Source organism: Berkeleyomyces rouxiae (genome assembly GCF_048999995.1).
Source record: "Berkeleyomyces rouxiae strain 22BRR77 chromosome Unknown BrBRR77_ptg000005l, whole genome shotgun sequence".
Lineage (NCBI taxonomy): Eukaryota > Fungi > Ascomycota > Sordariomycetes > Microascales > Ceratocystidaceae > Berkeleyomyces > Berkeleyomyces rouxiae.
The window spans coordinates 1,312,659-1,327,334 of record NW_027396495.1 but is presented as its reverse complement, the minus strand read 5'-3'; the positions used below and the strand labels follow the sequence as shown (position 1 = coordinate 1,327,334).

The window sequence follows — 14,676 nt, the reverse complement described above, 5'->3', positions numbered from 1 at the left end:
GCCGCAGACTCTGGGGCCCCTCTCACACTCCTCTCTCATGACTCTCTCTCTCGCCATGTTGCAGTGCAGCTTGCATTGCATCTCCAAGTCCAGCGCGTTTTATATTCCTGCGTGGCGGGCTTCTAAGGATAGCTACACTCGCCGTGCTCTCCCCTCCTGGCCATCCCATTTGTTCGTCCATGCTGGGCCGCCACTGGCACTTGTACGCTTTGGGATGTGCACCATATAGCCATATGCACCGCATCCATGTATGCACTGCGTCTAACCTGCAGATGGATCTCGTGTGTTGCTATTGTCTTTCCCTCAACGCACATAAGCGAGTGAGCCTGCAGCCCTCCTCGTCTGCCCCCTTCTGCTATAAGAACAAGTCAGGCCAGCACCAACCACTAGTGCAGCGAGGGGCCAGAGCAAGGAAGAAGAAGGGCCCTCGGCGCCGGCCCCTACAGACCAGAAATCTGTAGTAACTATGGGGTGAGTCGAATCCCGGCCTGAGCACAGTCTCGCCGGCACATTTTATGCATCTCCCGCCAATCTCGTTTCCGCTTGGCCTGGGATGCGATGCTCTCGTTATGTATGCTGTGCTGTGCTGCCGGGCTCTCTATTGGGCGGACTACCTGTTCTGCTGTCTGTGCGCCGCTCATTTGCATGTGGGCTTCTTGTTGTCTCTGTCTATCTGTGAGTCTCTTGCTCTCTCTATTTCTCTTTCTCCTGGATGCCTTTTTGTTGGGCGTTCTCTTCTCTGTCAGTAAAAAAAAAAAAAAAAACAGCCTCCCTCCTCCTCCCCTCTCCATGTGTGCCGACCCTTTTCAAAGACCACCAATCCCCCATTCTGTCAAGTTCCCTACTTACCTCATGTCTGTCCATGTCTCTGCCACTTAAAACCCAAGCCGGGAAAAGCTTGAACCAAAACTATTCACAGGAGCCCATACTATACGACCCTTGTCAGGTAACCAAAAAGTGCTGTTCCTACGGCAAGCCCGTTATCCTTATCCCTTTGGTAAATCAATATTGCCGATCACTTTTGCCTTGGATGCACCATCTGAGGGGGGCAAGTCTCCTTGTTTGCAAAGTCCAAGTCCCCAAGACCCGGGCCCGGGACTGCTACTCTTCCAAAGATAGGATACAGAAGCGGTAGGCTGCATTTTCCATTCTACACAAGTACGTACAAACGTACAAACGTACAAACGTACAAACGTACAAACGTACATACGTACATACATACACAGATACTTGTATGCAACAAGGCCCGCACGCACACTACACGCAATGCAATCTCTTGCCCAGTGCTACGCCAAAGTCCTGCAAGACGCGTCGGATCGAACCAAGATGGCCTCAGACAGCTCACCGAAACATATCAGAGCAGCACAAGCATGCAACGACTATTTGCGCCGTCGCAGCACGTATAAACTGCCACTAACTATATGCAACCACGCATGAGAGTGTATGAACGCATGCACAGCACAAACGTCGCCAAACCGAGCGCCAGTGCCCTGCCCCTTTGCCTGCATACTCTGTTGCACACAAAGTTAGACCCTCCGCTCGGCAGCCAGTTTTTTGCCTTTTTTTTGGCTAGGCTTGGCACCCGTGACTATTTTCCTGTGAGCTTTGACACTGGAAATTTCAACCTGCAGAAAGCCGACAGCAACGTAAAGAAAGATCCCAGTCAGTAGCCCCCTCCCCCCGCCTTTGCTCCGTCGTCAAGGCCATGAATTGCCACGCAGATTATTCTTTCTGCCTTCTTTATACAAGCTTCCGAATCCTCCAAGCCACCCGCAATCTTGTGCACTGTCGCCTGCTTGTTTATCCAACTTATACACACATCCACGCATAGAGGAGCCAGGGCCGGGGCTAGTGCCAGTGCCAGTGCCAGGGCCATGTTGGACGATGCCTGTCTTGGAAGAAGCAATTTGATGTTCTGCTATGCCGCGTGCATGCATGAGCATTCTTGTGCATACACAATAGCTGTGAGTTGGCTATGTAAGTAGTTGTGTAGCTATGTAACTGTGTAATACAAATATGTACGACTATGCCAACTAGTTACACCTCTGGTCCGCCACACGCGTTTCTATTGGCTCGGCGCCCTGCAGCCACACAATTAAGCGGGCCCTTTTCCCAACCACTCGCCTTGTTTGCTTGCCCAACGCCACACTGATGATCAAACGAGAGTTTCAATAGTCAACTAACTACAAACTTGAAAACACCAATTACCGTCACATGAGAAAATCGCCACGAGGGCCAGTGAACCAAACAAAATAGAGTATATCTACGATATTAACATATGTGCAGGGAATAGAAAGAAAGGGAAGAAAAACGCGAGTCTCGCTCTGGGCCAGACAGCCACATTCCATCATGGGCTGCTGCCGAGCCAACCCAACCACAAGAAAAAGAAGAATATTAAACAGGAAAAACAGAGCTCAGCAACGCCGGTCCAGTCCGACCCTTCAAGCCAGGTAGTTCAGCAACAGCGAGTTGTAGTACAGGTAACCCTTGCCACTCGGCGGCTCGAACGAGTAGAGGTAGTCGCCCCACCACGGGCCGGCACCCCACCACAGAGCACCCGACCACACGTCGCTGTTCTCCTTGAGATGGTCCAGAAGGCCCTTGACGGCCTCCATGCACTGCTCGTTGGCGCCGCCGGCAAACTCGCCAATGATGCCAATCTTGTTGTTGGCCTTGAGCCACTCGGTGGCGCCGGCAACGCGCTGCGCGCCAATCTCGGTCGAGACGCAGGTCTCGGACGTGCCCGAGCCGTCAGAGTCGAGGTACTGGTGCATCTCGTAGATGATCTTGTCGCTGGGGTCCGTCAGCGCCGCGAGATTGGTGTTGGTCGTGTTCCATGTCCAGGCGCCCGTGTACGAGTTGCCCTCGACGAAAATGTACTGCGCCGTAGCACCGGCGCCGCGGATGCCATCAACGGCCGCCTGGTTGAGCTTGAGCACGTTGTCGGCCGTGGTGTCGTGGTACTCGTTGTTGGTGTCAAAGATGACCTTGTCGTTGCTCTTAAAGGCCGTGGCAACGTTCTTCCAGAACGTCTCGAAGGCGGTGTAGTCGGTGACAATGGCACCGTTATAGCGACCGTAGTTGTGCGGGTCGAGCACGGCGTATCCGCCCTTTCCGGTGACAAAGTCGACAGCCTCGGTGTAGTTCTTCAGGTATGTGGCATCGAGATCACCGCCCAGAGACGAGGGAGATAGACGCTCCATCAGGAAAGGCAGGCGGATAGTGTTGTATCCCTGAGACAGAAGCGACTATTACAATCAACATTGTTAGTTGGGCAAGCACAGCGATAACATCATCATCACAGGATGGAGAAGCTCCTTCACTTACGTCAATCGCAGTAGTGTTGGCAAAAGTAAAGTCCTTGCCGTACACACCGGGAAGGGAACCGGCTCCGAACTCGGCTCCAGACACACTGGCACCCATCATCTTCAGGCCCTTTCCAGAGCCGGCGGTAGCAGGAGTGCTGGAGGAACCAGAACCGGCCGAGGTAGCAGCCGCAGCGGCAGACGTCGTAGTCGACGACGAGGTGGCCTTGGCATTGACAGGAGCGGCGGCGGCGGGAGTCGAAGTCGACGTGACCGAGGTTGAGAATCCAGAAGGCGTGTTGTAAGTGTCGGCAGCCGGAGTGTTGTAGGCACCGGTAGCCGGAGTGCTAGCACTAGCGGCCGGGGCGCTAGCCTTTGACTTGGGTGCCTTCACCTTAGCAGGGGCGGCAACTGGCTCATCAGTCTCGATGGTGCAGGACTTGTGGGTAGCAGTAGCACCGGCATCCGCAACAGTGACAGCGGCAGAGCTCTTGGCCGAAGAGGCCGGGCCGGAGCCGGAGCCAGAGCCAGCAATGCACTGAGAGTAGTAGTCATTCATGACAGTGCACGTGTAGCCGGCAACACAGTCCTTGGACCCGGTCCAGCTCTTGCCGCCACACTGCGCATAGGCGTTGTTCTGGGCAGAGGCCACGCCGAGGAGGGCACTCGCAACGAAAGCGGTAGTCTTCATTTTGAGCGTGGGGTGATATAACTATCAAGAAATCGATCGGAACAGTGCCGGATACTAACAAAGAATGGTCCTAGCTGGAGGAGACAAGAGAAAGAAAGGAAGAAGATTTGTACAACAAACTTTTTGATAAAGGAGTGGAATGACACAAGTGTCTGAACGAGTGGTGAAGAGTAAACAAAAAAAAAACAAGGAGTGTGGGAAGACGGCAGCCAGGCCTATGATTTCTTGGGTTGAGTGAATATAGAGAGACAGAAGAAGACATCGCCATGAGGGAGAACGCTGCTTTATATGCCTTTATAAATCCGCAACCACGATGCCCCAAGCCGCTCTCGATCGACCCCTTCCCACCCTGCCTACTCCAGGGCCAAGATCCTCGCGAGTCAATTTCCAGACCGCCAATAGGGCCTAGGCTCCTTTGCTCAACCAAGGGCTGTCTCTGTCGTCAACTATAGTATACAGAAGCGTGTAAGTAGCTATGAGCAAATATAGAGGGGTGTAAGCCCACTTACCAGCCGCAAATCTTCCGAAATCAAGTCATGTTATTAGAGCTTCTACTGCATGGTTTCAGACTAGGTTTGATCTTGTCTGGGATTCTCATGCAGTCAGTCTACTTTTACACGGCTGCGCTCATGTTGGCCTTGGTTCTTGGATAGTTAACTAGTTATTCCGCGTCTTGTTTTCTCGTAATCCCATTTGGGATAGTTGTGCAGGGTTATGCTCCGTCGGTCCTGAAGATCAGGTTACCATCAGGCATTTCACTTGCAGTTTCTTCTGCGTCCCTGACCAAGGCACAGCTTTGGAGTTATTCAGTGAAGCCTCGATCCATCCATGGGGCGGGGGTCCTGTTCCTGAGTCCACGGGGTTTCAGTCCACCACCATGTGACTTGGAAGGTCAAATAAAAAGACAGCAACTCCGGACAAGACACAGCGCGGATAGGACGATAGGGACCCGTGAGACCGGGGCTCATACATGGCGTTAGACTTCCCGGAATGGCAATTCTCACGTTCTACAGCCAAGAACCGCGTCACGGCCAAGCTTTGGGAAAGTTTCGATGCCAAGCCGGGACCATCGACACACGTCCCATAGAGCGAAAACATTCAGGTATAGTTGACTAGCTGTATTCACATTCACGCCGGAGAAAGGAATGCCACTGTCGCGTAGGGATAGCGGCGGACCTGTTTCAGGTTGGTCAGGGGACATATCCTTGTCAGCAGGTCGGTACCTGGGCTTGGCATCCATCGAGAACCTCGTCCGAATAAAAGCTTGTTTTCTTTTCCAGAGACCTGTATAGTTGTAGACTGAAGATCAATTGCACCTGTAGATCAGGTCAAAGCAGCGTCTCGTGGCCCTCCAAGTTCGTCCGTTGTGAAAAGATCTGTCCCGTAACAAGCCAATAGTCTCAACCAGAGAACATGTCAAGAAAGAAGCGCCGCTGTATCAGAAGTTGCAAAGCATGCAAATCCCTCGCTCTCTCATGTCCGCTCGCTTCCAGCCTACCCGAGCGGCCTGCCTCGAGCCTAGCACCGCCGCGGAGAGCAAGCCCCCAAAACGCCTAGACTTCCCCATCCGTGAACCCTTTCTCCGTGCACTAGCAAACTCCGCGTTGGGGACCTGCTGTTCGTCTTATCTCAATGTAATCTCGCGCCTCCTTGCTACCCTCGCAGCCGTCAGCATGCTGTTGGTCTCCGAATGGATATGCCGGCCTTGCCTTCTTTACAAGCACTTCCATACATGCTTAGAAACTGTAATGACGGAGGAACAACGCCCATACCAACGTGACATCAGATATCACATGTTCTGTAGGTTGTCATGTCCACAAGCTTACACACGCATGTATGTATCCACGTTTCGGTGTGCGGCTTTCGACATGTCTTGTATCAATAGCGCAGATTCTCCGTCCCATGTCCCCCATGTCTGGGTGTAAGCGGGATCCCGCCACCCTAGTTACTGTAACTTGTGCCCTTTTTCACGTTTTTGAATAGGGGATGGTCTAACTACTTTAATTTCCAAGGCCAATATCATACCCGCTCAAAGGAGCTCACCTTCTGGTTCAAGTCTAGCGGCAGGCGGTGTCTACACGTTGATATCCCCCCTGGAATAAGCATTTTCGAGCAGTATATTCGGCACAGGTAGCATGTATATGCTTTTGTCCTTGGCTCTTCCGTCATGCCGTCGTCCGAGCTTAATCCATGCTTTCTGTTGCCTCAAAAGCTAGACACTTGGTGTGTTCGAGACTTGACTCCAATGCAACGCATCTGATCAATATTGTTTGTCTTCTGGCTACACGCTAAACGCCTGGATTTCACGTGCCAAAGCGTCATGGCTTGAAGCTACGCCAAGACTCAAGGAAACATGAAATCAGGGGGTCCTGTTGGTGTACTAGAGACAGCGACCCCGGCAATGTGAATTAGACAAATAACCCTATCAGTTTCCTAACCCTAACAACGCCGACTCGGTAACTACAACTAACCAACCCGAGTGCTAAAAATAGAACACTTTAGGTGAAGATTCCCGAGTCCAAATAAGCGCGTCACATGCAACGTCATCCAAAGAGAAGAAGAGAAATTGATGCCGAACAGGCGCCAAGCAGAAAATCCGCATTTTGTTGCGGGGAAAACTAGAGAGTGCATTCGAGGTAGCATCTCTGTAGCGCTGTGCGAGACTCATGAATAAAAATATATTCACGGGAATACCGCACGGGGGGCCGCTGGGGGTTGATGTAGCAGGGCTGTTTTGATACTGGAATATTCTTCGATTTTGTATCTCGGCGATTGGGAAGTGCTGCTCGTTGCTCAGGTCAAAGACACAGGTCTGTGGCTTCCAGAATAAAAACTTTGGTTTGGCCGCACCATTCTTCTTATTCAGACCGTGCACATGACTTCTCGTGATCTTCACCAGTTCATGTACTAATTACAGCTAGCATGGGCTGCTATGCGCTTGATCAAACACATGGTCTGTCTTTGGCAAGCTGCCCCTGGCCATCAGGAGCCGCCACACAAGCTGACAAAGTCAGCATCGCGACAAGGAAAACAAAAGAATCGCTCTAGAACAGGCACGACTGCCACACATGTGCCATGAGGTCAAGAGAGCCGCCATGTTAGCACCGTCTGCTGCCTTTTTGACAGGTTTATTTTTAACTCGGCATCTGCAGGGGAAAAGCAAAAAACACCCCCAAAAAAAAACTTGGCCGGGCTTCACATGAATTTGCCGCCCTTGGCCAAGCACTACCCTTGCTCCCCCGTTTCTTTAATCCCCTTGACGTGCTAACCGCCTATGCCAAAAATGCTTCGCGTGGGCATGGTGTAGCCGCCCACAGTTCTTTGGCCCAGCGTTATACAGATTCCACTGGCCAATATGAAGACTAGTTTTACGGTATAATCTACGCTCTCGACACTGGATTCTTGTTTCAAGTAGACGTAGAAATGCGCTGAAGGAGCATCTTGCCCTTGTCGCCATGCTGCGTCAAGACACGGGAAACGCAGCATGGGGAGTTAGCTAGCTACAGCATGTAAACATTTCCTAAGCGTCCTCTTCTGTTTTTGGCATACTGCACGTCTGGACGCCATTCATGTTGACATGTTGTCGCATAGCCTGAAACTTATCGCATCTGCAGAGTACCTCCACGTCGCTTAAGACCCGAACTCTGTGGTGTTTAGCGTTGGCTTTGTTCTGGAAACCAGATCGACTTACATGTTTATTAACCCGGCCACTCCCCAGACCTCTGGCCACATATTTTTTCACGATTTAACTGAACCTCAGTATAATCTATTGCGTTCTTCACTTGCTCTTTTCCACAGCACATCAACGCTATCCGTCATTCTCCATTTTCTTTTATATACTTAACTGTTCTCTTCTACCCTTCTCCTATAAAACGTACCGTACGACTGCCACCCCCACCCAACTTGCCCAACGCCCACACACGCGGGCACCTCGTCTTTTGTAGCCGGTGAGCTATCATGTCTCACTCGTCCGGCCCTGCATACAGCACCAGCCAACGGTATAACCCTTTGCCGATCAACAGGACTTCTGTGGCTGCAAGTAAGAACAGTACGACTTACACACAGACCGCCACCAGAGGACCATACTATTCTCCTCCAGTGAGCGAAGGTCGGACCCCACGGGCCTATTCACAGAACTGTGACTACTATGAAATGGAACCCTCTACCAAACGCGACACAGCAGCAGACGGAGTTAACGCCAGATTTCCAGAAGACGACGACGAAGAAGAAGAGATCGACTCTGATGACCAGGAGGAGCCCAAGCGCCGCGGAAAAGGCGTCAAGTGGAGTTCTGCTGAGGACCTGCTCCTAGAGGAACTCCGGAGACGGCGCGGCCGCTGGAGCGAGGTATCCAAGAAGTTCAAGGGAAAGTCGGCCAATGCCTGTCGCAAGCGCTACGAGAGGATCCAGCAGCGCAAGGTCGCATCCGAGAGGAACGCGGCATTAGACAAGACCCACGTCGCAGTTGCATACTGGGAGGTCCGCGAGGAAATGTGGAAGATTCTCGAAAGCCGGATGCCGGGAGTCAAGTGGGAAAAACTGGAGAGAATGGTAAGTTTCACCGCGGGTCGATTGGCTGGGTGTTGTGCCAAGGTGCTGGCTGGGTTGCTCAAAGATACTAACTTGGATGACAGTGCTTTGAAATGGGAGAGAATGAAATCCGCAAGCGATGGAGAGACGCCACTTCCAAGCCCCTGACAGAAGCGTCTGTCCCTCACTCTGCTGCCCACGTGTCTCTGATAGACGGCACGATGCCCATGGCCATAGCTCCGGTATATTCTCAGCCGCAATCATCAACTAGCCACATGCAGTCACTGCTAGTCTCGGAGCCGGCCACCAGCTACAACCCCTCTGCCGTGGCGATGATGTCGCAGCCGACGGGCTATGCCATGCCAGGGCTCTCGTCGGCAGGATTTTACCCGCCCGGCCTACATCAAAGCCAGAACCAGCAGCAGCCCCATTATAGACCGGCCATGCATCACGCCCAGGCCCAAGCCCAAAGCCAGGCCTATGCCCAGGAGATGATGGGGCCCAAGCACATGGGAAGCTCGTACCTGGAACACTCTGGAGTCAACGACGCGGACTTTGATAGTCAAAGACTCCCGACAGCATCAGACATGGGGATTGACGCGTTGGTGAACCGACCACCGGGCAACATGTGATGCGCTGGTCTGATTGGGGGATGGGCAGTCTTTTTTTTTTAAGTGAACGATGCTGTGCCTCGTGGTGGCTCAAGAGGCTTGATGAGCTGGATCTCTCTTTATGTAGTTATAGTTACTTAGTGAGGCCTTAGGGGGGTATGGGCTGTGCTTTGGGAAGGGCTGGCGTTACTGCTGAGTGATACTTTGAATTAAGGAGTTTGGGAATTGAACTTTTGCAGGTACAGAACAGCTCTCGGGTTCTCTTACAGGCGCTTGAGCATCACGCAGAAATATACAATGGCTGCATCTTTGAAACTTTGATTTATGTAGTTATAGGTACAGTAGATGAGTGATGCATGCCATGGGTTGTTTCGGGCGTAGGTCACTTTTCAAGTTATGATACACACATGGCTGTAATACACATGCCATGCACTAACGGCTATGCCGGAACTGACACACGGCAGAAGCCGAGCTTCTTAGCGCTTTTGTTCCGGGACAGGCGAGTCGAGCACTTCGTCTTCCCACTCGTCATCATCCGCCTCTCCCACAATACTCTTCCAGATACGAGACCACATGCCCTTTTTCTGCGCAAGCGCCAAAACAAGAACACCTGGGAGATGCCATACACTGGCCCAGAATAGACCACGGGCAGTGCCCTTGTAGCCCTGCTCTCTCCAGAAGCGGAAGGCCTGCCACGCCAGCCAGCCGTTGATGGGGGTGCTGGTCACGGCGTAGCTCCAGTCCGTCACACCGGCTGCACACAGACCCCAGCAGATGGGGAAGAAGATCAAGCTGTAGCGCAGAGCTACTCTGCCATTGCGAGCAGGGTTCGTCCAGCTTAGCATGCGAAGGCCGGCGGCCTTGTATTCCTCACGGATGGACCACGACAGGGCCATGAAGTGAGGGAATTGCCAAGCGAATAAAAGACTGGCCAAGAGCCACCCGCCAACAGAGCTTCCGTCGTTGGCAAATAAAAGTTCCTTCCAGGAGCCATCGCCTGTAGCGCTTTCGCCGGCAGCGGCGGCCCATCCCATTAGAGGGGGGATACCGCCGACAATGGCGCCCACCCAAGTATTCGCAGCAGTAAGAGCCTTGAACGGCGTGTAAATCCCGGCATAGATGGCAATGTTGGATGCGCCGAGGAAGGCGACGGTGGGGTTCACGCCATAGTAGAGCAGACCACTTCCCGTCAGAGCCGAGACGACGGCAAATGCCACAGCAGCCCGCGTCGACAGGAGACGGCGAACAAGGGGCCGGTTGCGAGTGCGCGTCATTAAAGCGTCAGTCTTGGGCTCGTACAGCATGTTGAGTGTGTTTGCTGAGGCAGAGCAGAGAAAGGTGCCCGTCGTCAAGAACAAAAGGGTTAATGTGCTTAATGAGGGGGTATCGGTCATGGTAGGGCTTAGAAAAGCGGGCACCGGGTACAGTGCATATGGGACCATGGCCGTGAGCACGACAAGTACAGTAAGTCGCGGCTTTGATAGAGCCATGAAGAGAGAGAAAAGTCGTCGAGCCGACGATTGGGGCTGCTTGGATGCTGTGGTAGTCAGTAGAGACGAGGCATCAGGAGGCATATGCGAAGGGGCAACTCCAGAATCAGCGTCGGCGTTGATGTTGGCGGCGGCAGCTGCAGCGGCGGCCTTTCGGCGTTCTAGTTGTCGCCGGCGGTGTGGTAAGAGGTCGGAGGGCTGTGATTGATGGTGTACGTCTTTGTTTGAATCGAGGAGCGGTGTTGGCGTCTGTGTGAGCGGCCGAGTCTGAAGCTTGGCCCCGACACAGCGGGACGGGAGAGCAAAGGCATTGGGCACAAGCAAGCGCACGCTGCTGGTATTGAAGAAGGACGAATCAAGCCGGCCAGGCGCCGCTGTCATGGCAGCTGAGAAGCCGGAGCTGCGTGTGGCGCTGCGGGACAGCAGGCGGACCGGGGTGTGGCGTGCGAGACCGGCGGCTGGACGCGAGACGGCGGTGGCGCGGGAGGACAGAACAGCAACTCTGGTGAACATGGCTGGGCGTCGGCACGGGGCAGCCAGTTTCAGAGAAAGGGTCATGATGGACGGCATAAGCGATGCATGTCGGTGGGTTGATGAGTAAGAATCGCGGGCGAGCAGGCTCAAAAGAACGGCATCGCTGTCAGCCCGGAGTGGCGCGAGAGGGCGGAGGAGCGCGGCGGGGCGGTGAGCAAGATCGGAGACTCGGCAGGCCAAAGGTGCAGCCCGCGCAGCACAAGATTTGCGTGAGTGGTGGAAGCAATGGCAGGCGGCTCGTCTGCGTGCCGGGGCCGTCGTTGAAAACTTTGGAGAAAGCCGGCGATGGGGGTCATTCGGCTAAATCTCGGCTGAACCCACAGGCTTTCGCGCCTTCTGCATTTAGACGCTGGCTGCACCCAACCAGAGCGGCGGCGAATCCAAGCACCACTTGCAGGCACATGAATTTTTTTTTTGTGTATTTTCGATTTTTGATTTTCGGCGTCACCTCTACAATTTGCTCTTGACCCTTAACCAACCCGCTCTTGTTCACTTCTGCCACAATGCGGGTTCTTCGCATCTCGCGGGCGCTGCAGGCCTCCGGCCCTGCCTCGTCATTCAGTCCCTTGCGGAACCAGCCGGCCCGCCTGTTGTCGGCCGCCCGCGCCCTCCCCGGCCCTCAGTCGGCCCCGGCCAACACCCGGCTTTCCGACAGCCCCGGCCGTCGCATGCTCAGCACCACCAGAGTGCTGGGCTCCATAGCGGCCCAGGAAGCGTATGCTTTGCGCCCTCTGAATTGCTACGAGCAGCCAATGACTCTGTTAAAAACCAGCACTAACACGTCTTCTGCTCCCAATGTAGTCTGCGCATGGCTCAGGCCGACTCCGCCAACCTCACCCCTGAGGCTGTCGCAGCCAAGATGAGCCCCGAAGAGGCCAAACGCCTGTCTCGCGTGCGCAACATTGGTATTGCTGTATGTATTGCTCTCTGTTCCGCTCCTCTCTCCCAAGCCCCTACTAACCACTTGTCTACGTTGATAGGCCCACATCGACAGTGGCAAGACTACCGTTACCGAGCGAGTTCTGTTCTACACTGGAAGAATCAAGGCTATTCACGAAGTCCGTGGCCGTGACAGTGTTGGTGCCAAGATGGACTCCATGGATCTCGAGCGTGAAAAGGGCATCACCATCCAGTCGGCTGCTACCTTTGCCGACTGGGCCAAGGTTGAGGACGGCGAGGAGCAGCAGTACCACGTCAACCTGATTGATACCCCTGGCCACATTGACTTTACCATCGAGGTTGAGCGTGCGCTGCGTGTTCTGGATGGAGCCGTCATGATTCTCTGCGCTGTCAGCGGCGTGCAGTCCCAGACCATCACTGTCGATCGCCAGATGAAGCGCTACAACGTCCCCCGTATCAGCTTTGTCAACAAGATGGACCGCATGGGTGCCAACCCCTGGAAGGCCGTTGAGCAGATCAACAGCAAGCTCAAGATTCCCGCCGCTGCTATCCAAATCCCCATTGGCGCCGAGGATGAGTTCCAGGGTGTCGTCGACTTGATTGAAATGGAGTCCATCTACTTCGAGGGCCCCCGTGGTACCAAGGTCCGCCGCTCAGCTACCATCCCCCCTGCGCTAGTTGAACTGGCCACCCAGAAGCGCCAGGAGCTGATTGAGAAGCTGGCTGATGTTGACGACGAGATGGCCGAGCTGTTCCTTGAGGAGCAGGAACCTACCAAGGAGCAAATTCAGGCTGCCATCCGCCGCTCAACCATCAACCTCAAGTTCTCTCCCGTTCTCATGGGCTCTGCTCTGGCTGACAAGGGCATCCAACCCGTTCTTGATGCTGCCTGCGACTACCTTCCCAACCCCTCCGAAGTTCCTAACCTTGCCCTTGATCGCTCGCAGGGCGAAAAGGAAGTTGGCCTGGTTCCCTACAACTCGCTGCCCTTTGTTGGATTGGCCTTCAAGCTTGAGGAGAACAATTACGGCCAGCTGACCTACATGCGTGTTTACCAGGGCAAGCTTCGCAAGTCTAGCTACCTGTTCAACTCGCGCACCAACAAAAAGGTCCGCATTCCTCGCATTGTCCGCATGCACTCCAATGAAATGGAGGATGTCAATGAGATTGGAGCCGGTGAGATTTGCGCCGTCTTTGGTGTTGACTGTGCCTCTGGTGACACTTTCACCGATGGAAACCTCCCCTACACCATGACCTCCATGTTTGTTCCTGACGCTGTCATGTCCTTGTCAATCAAGCCCAAGAAGAGCAGCGATGCCGACAGCTTCTCCAAGGCCATGAACCGTTTCCAGCGTGAGGATCCCACTTTCCGCCTTCACGTTGATCCTGAGAGTGAAGAGACCATTATTTCGGGCATGGGAGAACTTCACCTGGAGATTTACGTTGAGCGTCTTCGCCGTGAGTACAAGGTCGACTGCGTCACTGGACAGCCTCGTGTTGCCTACCGTGAGACTATTTCCGGCAAGGCCGACTTTGACTACCTCCTCAAGCGCCAGAGCGGTGGCCCTGGTGACTTTGCCCGCGTTGCCGGCTGGATCGAGCCGGCCGAGTCGGACGAGAATGTCTTTGACCAGCAGGTCGTTGGTGGAGCCATCCCCGAAAAGTTCATTAGTGCTTGCGGCAAGGGCTTCGAACTGTCCTGTGAAAAGGGTCCCCTGCTAGGCCACAAGGTGCTGGGTGTCAAGATGGTCGTCAACGATGGTGCTACCCACGTGACCGATTCGTCGGATTACGCCTTTAGCCAGGCCACTCAGTTTGCCTTTGAAAAGGCCTTCAAGGAGTCGGGCGGCCAGGTTCTGGAGCCTCTGATGAAGACCACCATCACTGCGCCCAACGAGTTCCAGGGTAATGTTCTCATGCTCCTCAACAAGCGCAACGCGACCATCAACGACACTGAGATTGGCACCGAGGATTTCACCATCATTGCCGACTGCTCTCTTAATTCCATGTTTGGCTTCAGCACTCAACTGCGTGCTGCTACACAGGGCAAGGGTGAATTCAACATGGAGTTCAGCCACTACGCTGCCGCTCCCCCTCACCTCCAGTACGTACTACCACCATCATTGTCATCATTGCCGTATACCGTATCCGTCTTGTCGCTTATACTAACTGATTCTATAGAAAGGAACTCATGCTCAAATACCAGAAAGAGCTCGAAGCCAAGCGTAATCAGAAATAAAGCAGCTTCGTGCTTTTTGTTTTTACACTTTCTTCTTTTTTGGTTGCGCACCTTGAAACCACTTTTACATTGGCTGGGCTCGTTTCTTGTAGAGCCTTTTTTTCTCTCTCTCTCTCTCTTTCCCTCCCTGCGCCCTACGTCATAATTCCGAGCTGATGTACTGATACACGGCCTCGCATGTACCATATTGTCACGATATTGATCCGAGTTTCCTTCGAATATAGAAGCCGCTCTCTTTTACTGCATTTACAGCAAGGCGTAAGCTCCCATCTTCCAGCGCTGGGGATTTCATGTTTCTCCTTTTGACTTTTGATTAGCCAGTTTGTACACAGATCAGATCAGATCAGATCGTAGTGTCTACTGTGTACACTATAAA

At 53.6% G+C, this 14,676-nt stretch overlaps 4 protein-coding genes across 4 annotated transcripts; 2 read left to right on the top strand and 2 right to left on the bottom strand.

The window, feature by feature from the left end:
- Positions 1-2,441: 2,441 nt before the first annotated feature.
- Positions 2,442-3,996, bottom strand: BROUX77_005493 (uncharacterized protein; the record flags this gene model as incomplete). The annotated part of the gene is made up of 2 exons (XM_073750372.1): positions 2,442-3,248; positions 3,328-3,996. The coding sequence occupies 2 exons, from the start codon at positions 3,994-3,996 to the stop codon at positions 2,442-2,444; spliced, it is 1,476 nt and encodes a 491-aa protein (XP_073604379.1).
- Positions 3,997-7,953: 3,957 nt separating this feature from the next.
- BROUX77_005492 (uncharacterized protein) lies at positions 7,954-9,158 on the top strand (the record flags this gene model as incomplete). Its single annotated transcript, XM_073750371.1, has 2 exons — positions 7,954-8,547; positions 8,631-9,158. 2 exons carry the CDS (start codon positions 7,954-7,956, stop codon positions 9,156-9,158), a joined length of 1,122 nt encoding a protein of 373 aa, XP_073604378.1.
- A 455-nt stretch (positions 9,159-9,613) lies between these two features.
- Positions 9,614-11,185, bottom strand: BROUX77_005491 (uncharacterized protein; the record flags this gene model as incomplete). The annotated part of the gene is made up of 1 exon (XM_073750370.1): positions 9,614-11,185. The coding sequence occupies one exon, from the start codon at positions 11,183-11,185 to the stop codon at positions 9,614-9,616; it is 1,572 nt and encodes a 523-aa protein (XP_073604377.1).
- A 479-nt stretch (positions 11,186-11,664) lies between these two features.
- Positions 11,665-14,300, top strand: BROUX77_005490 (uncharacterized protein; the record flags this gene model as incomplete). Its single annotated transcript, XM_073750369.1, has 4 exons — positions 11,665-11,876; positions 11,963-12,074; positions 12,142-14,165; positions 14,243-14,300. The coding sequence occupies 4 exons, from the start codon at positions 11,665-11,667 to the stop codon at positions 14,298-14,300; spliced, it is 2,406 nt and encodes an 801-aa protein (XP_073604376.1).
- Positions 14,301-14,676: the final 376 nt, after the last annotated feature.